Raw genomic sequence first — 12855 nt, 5'->3', positions numbered from 1 at the left:
CAGGAGGAGGAGAGAAGTCAGAGAGATGTTGCCTCTGAGGTTCTACCAGTTTCCTTCAGTTCAAAGCACCCAACATGCCAAAGCGCCATATTTGGGGTAGCATGATCTGAGCCCCTATAACCCTATGAGTAGTTTACAACCAGTGGAATGTTTGAAAAAAAAATTAAGGAAAATAAAAATCTGAGGAGTGGACTCCACTTTTTACATTAACTTGGTCATTGGTGGGCTCTTTGCAGAAACCCTCAACATCACTTGAGTCTTATTGATTCTATATCAAGATGGCTGATAATATCTTAGCATTATAGTATTATTTCAATTTCACAACACATCCATTAAGCTCACTTATTACAGTTCTATGAGAAAATGATTTCTTGACCTTGAAACTCTAAGAAACAACAACAACAACAAAAACAAACAAAAACATTGCCACTTTACACGGTTTCATTGAACACAGAAATCCTGAAAGATGGACCAGAGATTTCTCCCCTGGCCAGTCAGAAGTCTTAGGCAGAGAGAAAACACTCAATGTCAGGAAAATGAGTCTCTTTTTTCCTCAATATCTTAGCATTTTAACATGAGTTTCTCAAAAAGATGAGGAAAAAGACTCAAAGTATTTTAAACTGCTCAAGTATTTACACAGTAATTATGCCAGCATGCGAGAAAAAGAGAAAACAGTTTTTTCTAGTTATCATATCCAGCCTTCCCAGTTGCCCTTGGAAATGATCTCCAAGGCTATATGAACTCCCTTTCACAGCTAAAGAACCAGATTTTAAGTGCTTTCCCTAAAATAACATACCAGGTAATTTAGAGTGTGGATGTCAGATCCCTTTTGTCACACTCCAAAGCAGATTGTCTTTCTATTCTACCTTTGTGTAAACTCTTGAAAGGTGTCGGTAAGTAAAGTGATATAATTTAACATTCGTTATCCTAAATTTTCTTACTCATCTGCACCACACTATCTCCAATCCTGCAATATTTGGAATTAAATCCTGATTCCAAGGTTAAAATCCAGTGTCTGGTTTTGCTCCATGAATTCTGCATTCTCCTCTCATCTGTCTCTTCCCCACAAAATATAGATGCTGAGAAAGAAAGCAATGAGGATGAGCGCAGTTCCCTAAATGAAGCAGTCATTTTTCTACATGTTGGTCTGATTTACAGCACTGAATTTCTGACTGGCTCACTCTCTCTGGATTCTGAAGGATTACCTGGCTCTAAAGACTACAGGCTGCTTGCCTTAAACTCGTGCCCATAACCTGACACTCTGAGACACTGGAATGCTGTCTGTATCTTCTTGGCACTGGATCCTTCTCCCACTGGCCTGGCCAGGCTCTTTCACCTGCATTCTTCCAGACCTGATTCATTGCTTACCCTTGAAGTTCTAGCTGAAGGAGATTAGAACATGCAACTCCAAAATATGCTGTTTTGGTATACTGATTAGTTTGAGCTGAAGGCACTTAGAAAACAGCAAATGCAACAAGAGGCTTGCTTTGAACTTCCCTCATCTGCCTAAAGACAGATTCTCCAAAAGGAACTTCATCATTACCATCAGTCACCTCCCTGGGAGTTTCATTAACCAAGGAAGATGAACTTTTATCACAGGAGAGGGAGGCTAGGAATTGACACCATGCCCAGGTAAACCTTCTCACAAGCTATCACTGATTGTCCCAAAGACTCATTCTTCTTTTCCCAAAATCATTCTGTCTCCCCTAAGTTGCCTACATTCCCCTTACCCTCTCCCCTATGAAGAGGGTATCTAAGCTCTTGAATCTCACTAGGTTTTTGGGTATTCACTTTTCTTTCCTGTGATGCCGCTTAGTTCATAATAAATTTGTAGACCTTTTCTCCTGTTAACCTGCCATTGTGCGTTTATTTCATAGATTCACTTATCAAATGCTTAGAAGGAAAAGGGAGAGTCTTTACCCCTTTGCACGGTGTTTCTACAGTTCAGAGGTTACAAACAAAGGCCTCCAGACTTTAGACAGATAGTGTAAATGAATGAAGCTAAGCTGACCAACCGAAGTGCACTGGAGGATGACTGCTGGCCTCAGGGTCTAGAGAAGGAGGAAGCTACTACTGTGATATCTCTCCAGAATATAGACCCAGTGTTATAAGCTGCACTGATTTTTAAGAGAAGGTAGATATCCTGATTTTTTTATGTGAGATTGGTAACTAATTGGTATGGACTGAATGTTTGTGCCCACTCCCAAATTCATATGTTGAAACATAACCCCCTGTGTGGTAGTATAAGGAGGTGGGGACTTTGGGAGGTGATTAGGTCACAAGGATGGAACCTTCGTGAATGAAATTAGTGCCCTTATAATAAAGACCCCAGAAAGCTAGCTCATCCTCCCACCATGCGAGGACACCATGAGAAGACAGCCGTCTATGAGGAAGCAGGTCCTCCCCAGACACTGAATCAGCCAGCACTTTGATCTTGGACTTCTCAGTCTCCTGAACTGGGAGACATAAATACTTGTCATTTATAAGACAGTTAATGGTATTTCTGTATGGTATTTTATAGCATCCCAAATAGACTAAGACACTAATCAAGTGGTATTTCAAAGTACTATGTGGACACACAATACAACCAGACATTCCCCACCGTGATTCAGCTTATGACTTCTGCCTCTGATAATTGCTCAGCCCTGCTTAGAAAGTATAATTCTCACCATTTTAAATACCTTACTTGCAAAAAGAGAGGTGGGACAGTGACATGGATTGGTGTTGGAGAATTAATGATGGAAAGCTTTGATAAACACATCAATGCATGACAAAAGTAATCTACCCAAAGTAGCACTGGGAGATAGTTCTCCATGTGTCTCTCATGTTTAAAGACACTAATAGCCTTTTTTTTAAGATCATCTGTTCAAGAATATTTGTATAGCATGGGGATCCCCAACCCTCAGGCCATGAACTGGTACTGGTCTGTGGTCTGTTAGGAACCTCCTGGCACAGCAGGAGGTTAGCAGCAGGCAAGGGAGCATTACCACCTGAGCTCCGCCTCCTGGCAGATCAGCCATAAATTCTCACAGGAGCATGAACCCTATTGTGAACCATGCATGAAGGGATCTAGGTTGCATGCTCCATATGAGAACCTAATGCCTGATGATCTGAAGTGGAACAGTTCTATCTCAAAATCCACCCTATCAACCATCCATGGAAAAACTGTCTGCCATGAAATCAGTCCCTGGTGCCAAAATGGTTGAGGACTGCTGATCTAGCACACAGCCTTGGAGGATACAGATGGAGGCCCTCCCTGGAGCAACACATAGGAGTGCTAACGGTCTCTTACAGAATAGTCACATTTTCTAAGTTTAGTTTCCTCTTACATAATATAATCTTTTGCACTATTTGTGTTACTCTGAGAATTCTGGCTCAGGAAACCAGTGAAGATGCTAATACCCTGGTTATTATTATTGCTGTAAGTAGTAAAGTCCTTGGTCTCTGACCCAGGTGTTTCATGAGTTTTCCTAGTATGCATAAAACATAATATAATATGTAAATATATATTATAAATATAAAGCTCCAAATGCAATAAAATCTCAGATTCTCTAAAGTTCTTGACAACTGATATTTGTTTTTCCTTCTTTAAATTCTAGCTATAGTAGCTGCTCTAAAATGAATAGTCTAGAATCTTCTTCCATACTGTTTACCACATTTATCTGAATCAATATATTTCTCCTTTGCTTTTGAAAGTAAAACAATGCCTTATTCTCCAACAAAACAGTCATGAACTTTCATCATTTCAAACAACTAAATCACTTTCTATCTCATTGTTTTTATCTATTTGAGGCCTCCATCTTCACCTTCAGACAATAGCTTGATGCTTACCAATAAAGCAGAATGACTAGTAGGTAGACTGTCAACCTATGTTGCCTAAGTTTCAAACTGTGTTTTTCTACCTATTGGTTGTATTACTCTGGACAAGTTATTCAATCAATACATGCCTCAGTTTTCTTATCTATAAAATGGGTATAGTAATAGTAATTAACTCTGAGAATTATCTGCAAATTAAATCAGTTTACACATTTAATGTCTTTAGAATAGTATGTGGTTTATAGCAAGAATGTAGTACATGCCACCAACTATTATTCCATTGAATGTTTGTTGAAAAATTCTGTTATGTTCTGACTTTAAATGCAGGTTGTTTATGATTTACAGTTTATCATTGGCAAGCTGAATGACAATTTTAGGGCTACAAATGTGCTTGGTCCTTTTGCAGTTCAAATCCTCAATCTATTAGAAAAACATTTTTTATAAACTTTCCGTTTTGAAAAAACAAACACCTCATATCCCAGTCTACTACAAACGACATGAACCAAGCATCAACCCCTCTCCAGTCATAATGTAAATGTACAACTATACTACAAAGTTTATAACAAAATGTCATACAACTCATCCACCAATGACTGTGTTCACTCAGGATGCTTAAATATCATCACATAAATATTAGAAGTTCTCTTCACAGCCCTACAAAAAAAAGTCAACCACCAAATATTACTGTCTGAAGCAATGTTTCCGTTGCTGTTTTCACTATGCTATGCCATTTCTCTAAATGGCCTCAAATAACATCCCTGATTTTCTAAGAGCTGTCCTTTCTATTTTTCTAAGCCTGTGAAAATTAAAAAAACTTCCAAAGGGGTAAAGCAAAAGAGAAAAAGCTACAAAAATCTGGTTTGATTTTCCTACACTTTCCTCCCTCCCTATATCCAAGCAGTTAATCTCCTCTCAAACAGTACAATAGAGCAGCTAGACATAAAGAAAAGGAGATAAATTTGGCCAGCCAGTACATTGTTCTTGCTAATCTGGACCATTTACATAAGGGTTAGAAGGCTTGTTTTATCATTTAAACAGGCTTAAAAGCCTCTTTGCAAATGAGATTTAGTTCCTACAAAAGAATGAATTCTAGCTATTTGGTGAGTTTCTGCTAGACCAGCACTGGGAGCTGACTTGGCAGTAACTACAAGCTACTTCTTTGGCCACATACAGTATATGCAAAGATTGCTTCCAGCTGCCAAAACTGAAAAGCGTCAAGCTGATTAAATTCTTTCCAGGAGGTGAACAGGATGAGGGGCAGGTTAAGAGGTCAATAATATCAGATCTTAAACTGTACCTGGCCAAACTCTTCCTCCATGCAGGTGCTTTAAAAGTGGCTTTGAATGTTCAGAGCCCTTAAATCTTCTTTGAAAGAGAACAGAATGGCGGACAGAGAATGAAATTCAGAGACAGAAGACATAAAATAGTCTCAAGCTGTGAAGTGAAGACAATCTAAACTCTTTGATTCATTGTTGGTGTGAGTGGCATTGGGCACAGGATAAACTGCATAACTAACTCCCTTGCCAATATTAGCACAAAAGATCACTGGAATGAAAAGATGTTCTTAACACAGAAGAGTACAATCTTTGCATGAAAATCTTAGATTTTAAAAATCAAGATCATATTTATATATACTATACCTATTATGTCTTTTACCTGGCACACCTTGAACAGATGTTCAGTGTGACCTTGGCCTGAGGCTCAGCCGGGTAAGTAGGACGGCCTTGGTTAAATTTGCTCCCAGAAGGTACCAGGGTTGTTACTCCCTCCATTCTTAAATCATTAAGATCCTCTGTAACAACACAAACAATTACAGAGAAAAAAAATTAACTCTAGTGGAATTAAGGAGAAAAGTTCATGTTTTCAAGTATCTGCCATTAGTTTGTTAAGCAAAACAATATATATCCCCTTTGCAAAAATCTAACTACATATATCAATTATTTTTCAAATTATTTCTAGACGTAGTTGGAGACAAATTATATGTGAAGATTTACAAGACACAAAACGGTGAGAGACTGAATATATGGAGAGTGGGCAGAGCACTTATGACCACAGACCACTGACACACAACCTCTGCCATACCCACCAGGTAAGCCAAACTATAACCTCTGCAGCAATCAGCCCCAGATGGTCAGGACTTGGTCAATGACTTCCAGCTCTCCTATTTTTTAACTTTGTTCTCAACTCAGAACCAACCACACAAAACCAAATATGTTTCAAAACCAATTGCATAAATCCTCTGCTTCTAATTAGTCTGCTTCCAGCTTCCCCATCAACAACCTCCAATCAAAATATAACTGACATCTTCCCCTTTTTCACTCTCAATGTTTGCTTTCTACCTTCACCTGGGGAGGACAACAGTAAACCTGAATAGTCATGCCCCAAAGGTTTACTGAAGCCCACTTCTATTTTTCCCAGGTCCTCAATCAAAAATGAAAAGACCTAAATTTTCTCTTGAGATTCAGCTATGTTACAATATGTATATGATCTCCCACTTCATTCAGAGAACAAGGAAGCTTGTAAAAAAGATTCCAATTACTTGCTCTCAGCTTTAGCACTAAAGATATATAAAGTTTCAAAAGATAAATCATAATTTTTACAAAAATCTAATTCATTATTGAAGGCATAATGTATGTGAGGAGGAAAATCACTGTCTTCTGATGACTAAAGATCATAAAAACATCCTAGATCCCTCAAAAAACAATCAGGAGGATTGCATGTTTTAATCGGATATTACAAACGAGGGTCAAATAAATTGATCCTGAGATGGTGACAACTCAGTCTAAATCAAGAACCGGCCTTCTGGAATCTGAGGAAGGCTTGTCAACAGATTTCTTCCATAGGCATCCCAAGTGAAAGCCTTGTTGCCTACTTGTGCATAAGCACTTAGGGTTTTAACTCAACTTCATAAGAATCATCAAAAACTTATTACCTTGACCTGGTTACCAAGGCTTAGTCCTCTTGTTTAAGAGCCTAGGTGCCAATTCAAAACCTGGTGCTTCTGCAGAGCTAATTACAGACTCTCCTCTTGATCTCATGGTTCCTCATGCAATACAGACATTACTACTGCCTCTGAACACACAACACTTTTCAACTAGCATTAAACACTCATGAGAGATTGTTACTCTCTCCTTCTCACATTACTGTTCCACTAGAACACCCTATTTTTGCTACTCTCCTGCCCCTACCAGAAGAAGTGAACCCATGATTTTCTTACCTCAGGAAACTTTCTGCACTTCAGTATTTTTAAGAACTGCCATTGAAAACCCTGACCAAATATTATTTGTTGCTGGATCATATTTCAAAACTTGAAACTAGAGGTTATCAAGCAGAGTATGCTACCACTAATTTATGTGTCTGTGAGATATAGTCCTCTATCGGAGGTAAAATTAGTCCAGATGGCGGAAATATTGTACGTACTTGAATTCGTTAACTGGACAAAGACCTCAGAGTAATATATATACAGGTAATTTTTAAAAAAATACATGACTTTGGGGTGCTCTGGAAACAAAGGGTTTTCTAACTCTGCTAGAACCTCCATCAAACAGAGAAGATGTTTAAAACACTTCTAGATACACTCCTGTTCCATACAGATGTAGTCATTACAAAGATCCAAGCTAATGAAAATATAAACAATATAGAAGCTAAAAGAAATGTTCTAACAGATTATTTTGCTAAAGAGGCAGCCTTAATCAAGGTTATGAACCTATCTAAAATTTTAGAGAATAAATCTCTGGAGTAATTATAAGATACCATTATAAAATATCAACATTTAGCCCCTGATTCTGAAAAAATAAATAAATAAATAAAATAAACAAACAAACAAAAACCAGTTCTAGCTTTGCTCCGATAACCTGTGGCATTTTTGGTGGAACCAGATGGCTTCAAATGAATACTAGTTAAATTCCTCCATGAAATGACTCATCATGGTACAGATAAACTGGTAACAATCTTAAATCTTCAGAGTAGACAGCTGACTCAAGACCTTCAGAGGGAGATAATGACCTCAGAGAGTAGACAGCTTCTCCCCACAATATTGGATCAAGATCTCTGGTGTAATTGCCATTTTGTTTTTTATCTACTTAATTACAATCATTCTTCTCATTTTCTAAAGACCCCTGATAGTCACCCACCCACCATGACTCTTTTTCTCCTTCATTTTATTCTTATTAAAATTTCCTATCAGAGCATAATCATTTTCTAACACTAATCTTGGATTATCCTAAATAGTAACCTTCAAGCTCATTGATTGCTGGATATGCTATCCCTCACGAAACTACCATAATCAAAAACCCTTGGAAAATTTCAGTCTCATCAAATGAGACCACAGGGAATTAAATCCAATGGCATTTCCACTTGAACTTACATGGATAAATCAACCTGTGATTTTGCTAATGTCCCTTTCACACACACACACACACACACACACACCCTATTATTATAATCGATTAGTTAGAATCTCTGTAATTATAAATTTGAATTCAACAACCTTCATAGGAAGAGGAACCAATTATTTGTCACTTGAAAGAGACTAATAGAGATTCACATGTGTAACCCAACTAATGAACAGCCTTGATCCCAACCTCAGGTCGTGAATAATTTCTTTTTTCTGGATCCATGTGTGTTCCTACCAGATACTAATTTCCTTGCATCTAGATAGCTAGTCCTGCTTGCTTTATGCACACATACGTCATGTACTATAAAAATAACATTACAAATCTTACCAGTACACAGACACCCTAATTCTATAGATCATCAAGGCTGGAAATTTTAACTCTGATGCAAGCTCCTAAATGAGGCTGTCCTTTAGGATTCAGGCACTTTACTTGGAGGAGTTACTGATTCATTGTTTATACAAACAACCAAAGCAGTTTCCAGCAATAGGAACCATGCAAACAGAAGACTGCAAGACATGTATCACTAATGGTGGCAGAAACTATAAGTGATACTACCTCTACCCTAGATGGAATACAGATCCATCTCAACTGTTGGCAAGATAGTTGAATAATCGAATTCTTCTGGATTTTTTTTCACTAGTCATGGTGGTATCTATACCATTGCTGATACTTCTTGCTATACTTGGATCAGTGAAACAGGTATGGTAGAAAAGTCTACATGTCAGCTTGACAAAAGACTACTTGGTTCTCTAATTTTGGTTCTCATGACCTGTGAGATTTGTTCTTCTAGACTGGGTTGGACAATTCAAGTTCTTGGTTCTGAAGAACCAAGTCAGTCACCCCATTGGCTCTGAAGAACCAGGTCAATATTAAATTGACTTAAATTGTTTTTGTTTTTATCATAGTGTCCATGATGCTGGTACACTGAATTCCATATAGAGTCTTAAATGCTTGTATGTGGCCACTCTCTCATCAAATGATCGCAATGATGAGGCAACAAAAAAGATTAAGAAGATCTCGTGATACAATTGACTAAGGATACAAGTGAACAATCATCAAGCAGTGAAGCTCTGGATCCCTCATCTTACCTTTTAACCAACATCCTTTTGCCAAAAAAAGAGAGTAACCAAAGGAGGGGAGATTAAATATACATGCAGATAATAGGTGGATCTTTTATTTTTATTTATTTATTTATTTTTATTGAGAGAGAGTCTTGCTCTGTCACCCAGGTAAGAGTGCAGTGGTATGATCTCGGCTCACTGCAACCTTCTCCTCCCAGGTTCAAGCAATTCTCCTGCCTCAGCCTTCTGAGTAGCTGGGATTACAAGCACATACCACCATGCCTGCATAATTTTTTCTATGTTTTTTAGTAGAGGCAGGGTTTCACTGTGTTAGCTGGGATGGTCTTGATCTCCTGACCTTGTGATATGCCCACCTCGGCCTCCCAAAGTGCTGGGATTACAGGTGTGAGCCACTGCGCTGGGCCAGATCATATGCAGCATTAGAACGTTGACCCACAACCTCTGCAGCCATTGGCTCAAAACATTCAGGACTTCATAAATAAAGATCAGTTTCCCTCGTTTCACCCCTATTTCCAACTCAGAACCAACTGAAGAAAGCTAAATGCGCTCGCAAAACCAACTGCATAAGATAGTCTGTTTCTAGTTAGCCCTTCTTCAGTTTTCCCATGCCAACAACTTCCAATCAGAACATATTCAAAGCCTTCCCTTTAAAAATTATTATTATAAAGTTTTCCTACTCCCCTGTATGCCTTTGGGTCTCTGGTAAATGCAAGTGATAGTGGCTGACTCCCATGCTATAACCAGCTCTGAATAAATAGATAAATATTCTCTGCTTGTTTTCATTTGTGTAGTCTTCATTTATTTCCACAATGGCAACCTTCAAATATCTAAAGGTTTGTCATAGAGAAGAGAGATATTAGAGTTCCCCCTGTGCCGGCAGAGAAGAAATGTGTATAAGAGGAGAGTGTGTTTCTCATCAATATAACAACATTTTAACATTTACAGTTGCTCAAAGGCATACTGTACAGTGCTGTGTAGGAGATATGATCACCCCATTCCTGGAAACGTTAAAAGCAGAGGCCGAATAATTGTTGATAGTGGGCAAATTAGAGTTTTGCAGAAGCATTGTGCTAAATGGTTTAATTCAAATCTAAGCTTCTCATACATTCTCATCATACTTTTATGATTTAGGATACATCAGTTAAAAAGAAGACATTGATTATGTAAAAGAAGAGTGTTTGTTTAAATGAAGCAATCACCTTTTGGGGGCCATTTTGTTATGAATTAGAACTAAAAGTTGCTTTCTCGATTTTTATCTTGGAGCCACAAAGCACACCACATTGACTTACTAACGTGTTTCATGCTGATATGAAGGAATTATGTGGTTAATTCTGGGCTGGGGAGCCCAGACATGCTGGCCCCTCATTACCTTTAAGGATATGTTCAAAGGCCAAAATCATCAACTATCTACTTGCTTCTGTACCATTTTTCTACTAATAAGATACAGAATTGTGGTATGGAGCTCCATGGCAATTATCTAAGCATTTTTAGATTGTCTGACATATGTAGAGAAGGTAATAAGACATGAATTTATGACTGCATTTTGATGAACAGTAAAGCTCCCTGCCAGAACTCTCCTTTCAAGTGCAAATTTGAATGTATTTAATGAGACTTTTTGAAGATTTCCTAGCAGCTCCTCACACCCCATCTGGATAGCACCTCTTTTTTCCAGTTCAGAATAACTGTCACAGTGTGGGAGAACAGAGAACCCTAGAGTCAGAAGCCTTCTGGAATTCATTTGCTGGTTCACTGGAGACTTCAGAGTGCTGTAAGCTGAAACTGCTTCAACAACTGCTATGGTTCTTGTAGTGTCAGATGTGACTGTGGCAATGGCAGTGAAATTGGCTCCTGCAGTCTTAGAAGAGGCCTCACTCTGAAAAATATCCAATCATTTTTTGTTTCTTTACAAATATTCATTATTTTAAAGATGATCAATGAGCTCCTAATAACTACTGAATACTTACCAAGCTCTAAAGGGTGACAGAAACATAAAAAAACTTGGTTTGGTCATGGGAGGATACTAATAATCTATGCTAAATTTACAAAGAACAAAAATAAAATAAAATACAAATCTAGGTCTCACTAGCTCCATTTCCTTAACAACATTATTTAAGGGAGCAGGTGTCTAGGATTAAATAATTAAGGGAAGTAAAACCCCAAAAATGCCTAAACTTAGGAAAGTTTGGAAAGTTTATGAAAATGGAAAGGGAGAAAAACAAATTAAGTAAGATTCTGTCCAAGGACTTTTTAATACTGCTTAAGGGAGGAAATACCAGGAGCATATCCTAGACGTAGAAAACTGAGAATCTTTGAATACCAATGGTATTGAAGGAGGTAAAAATATGCCATTCTGGCATGTTGACTATTTTGAGTTAAAGGCATTTGAAATACAGCAGGTGCAAGAAAATTACTCTGACCTTCATTCTGTTTCTTAAAAACACAAAAAATGAAATTCCTATGTGAAAGATACCCACCTTATACTACAAGAAAAGCAACTTCTTATCATCAAGTACAAAAAAATTGAGATGGAGAGAATTCTGTATAGATCTTTTAAAATACCTCAACCCGTAAGCCTTCCCATATTATTTATTAGATTCTTCACAATTTACTATTCTTTGTTTGATTCAGTATATAAGTGATTGACTCTGTTTTTGCATCTTCATTTCCCCTTTTGAGGGCTCCCATGCCATGTAAAACTGTTTTGGTATTAAATAAATTCATAGGATTTTCTTCTTTTAATTTCTATTGTGTCAATTTAATTCTCAGGCTCAGCCAAAAACAAAACAAAACAAAACAAAAACAAAAACAAAAAACAAAAAACAAAAAACCACCTAGAAGGGAAGTAGTAAAGTACTGCCTCTCCTAAAGTATCACAACCTTTCTGCCTTTTCTTCCTTCTTTTTTCTTTCTTCCTCTCTTTCTTCTACTCTATCTTTCTTCCTTCCTATTTGGGGGCTTCTTTCCTAAGATATTCTCCAAAATATTCTCTACAATATCCAGCCCAGCGCCATAGATATGGGAGATATACCATCTTTGATTGCAAGTAGATAAAAATTTAGTCTGTTAAAAAGAAATTTGGTAAACTAGAAATTTGTTAGAAGCAATTAGGAATAGTTTCCACAACAAAGAAGTCTGTGATTCTTAAGATAACAGTAATAAAGAAGGATAATATACAAATCAACTGGTGGAAATTTTAAAAAATATACTTGCCCTGTTTAGATGCTTTGAAATTGAACTGTCTAGTAAGTGGGAGAAGAATGTTAAGAAGATAGATAACTATAATATTATGTGATCAACTCCATCCCAGAAGAAAAATAAATGTTTTAACTGTTATATGAAATATATAAGAAAGCAACTGAGGTTGGGGGTAAAATGCCAGCTACTGTCTTTTGGCACTTGCCCCTACACTTACTAGCTTCCATGCCCCCTAGTATTGGAAGACTAGAAAACTAAGAATTGCATTGCTTATACTCTTTTACTACCTAGTTTGCCACATAAAGTTTAAGATTTGTCAAGCAGCTGCAGTAACTAGATTTAACAGGTAGAAGAGAGGTAGAACC

At 37.5% G+C, this 12855-nt stretch overlaps 1 protein-coding gene across 1 annotated transcript in view; it reads right to left on the bottom strand.

The window, feature by feature from the left end:
* LOC105537003 (chromosome unknown open reading frame, human C8orf34) overlaps positions 1-12855 on the bottom strand; it is a 371753-nt gene that overhangs the window by 168608 nt on the left and 190290 nt on the right. Inside the window, 1 exon segment of the mRNA XM_011976495.1 lies at positions 5473-5608. Within this exon segment, the coding sequence (XP_011831885.1) occupies positions 5473-5608 (136 nt within the window).

This window comes from Mandrillus leucophaeus, unplaced genomic scaffold (genome assembly GCF_000951045.1).
Source record: "Mandrillus leucophaeus isolate KB7577 unplaced genomic scaffold, Mleu.le_1.0 Scaffold167, whole genome shotgun sequence".
NCBI classification, from domain to species: Eukaryota; Metazoa; Chordata; class Mammalia; order Primates; family Cercopithecidae; genus Mandrillus; species Mandrillus leucophaeus.
This window is presented reverse-complemented; position numbering and strand designations above follow the sequence as displayed.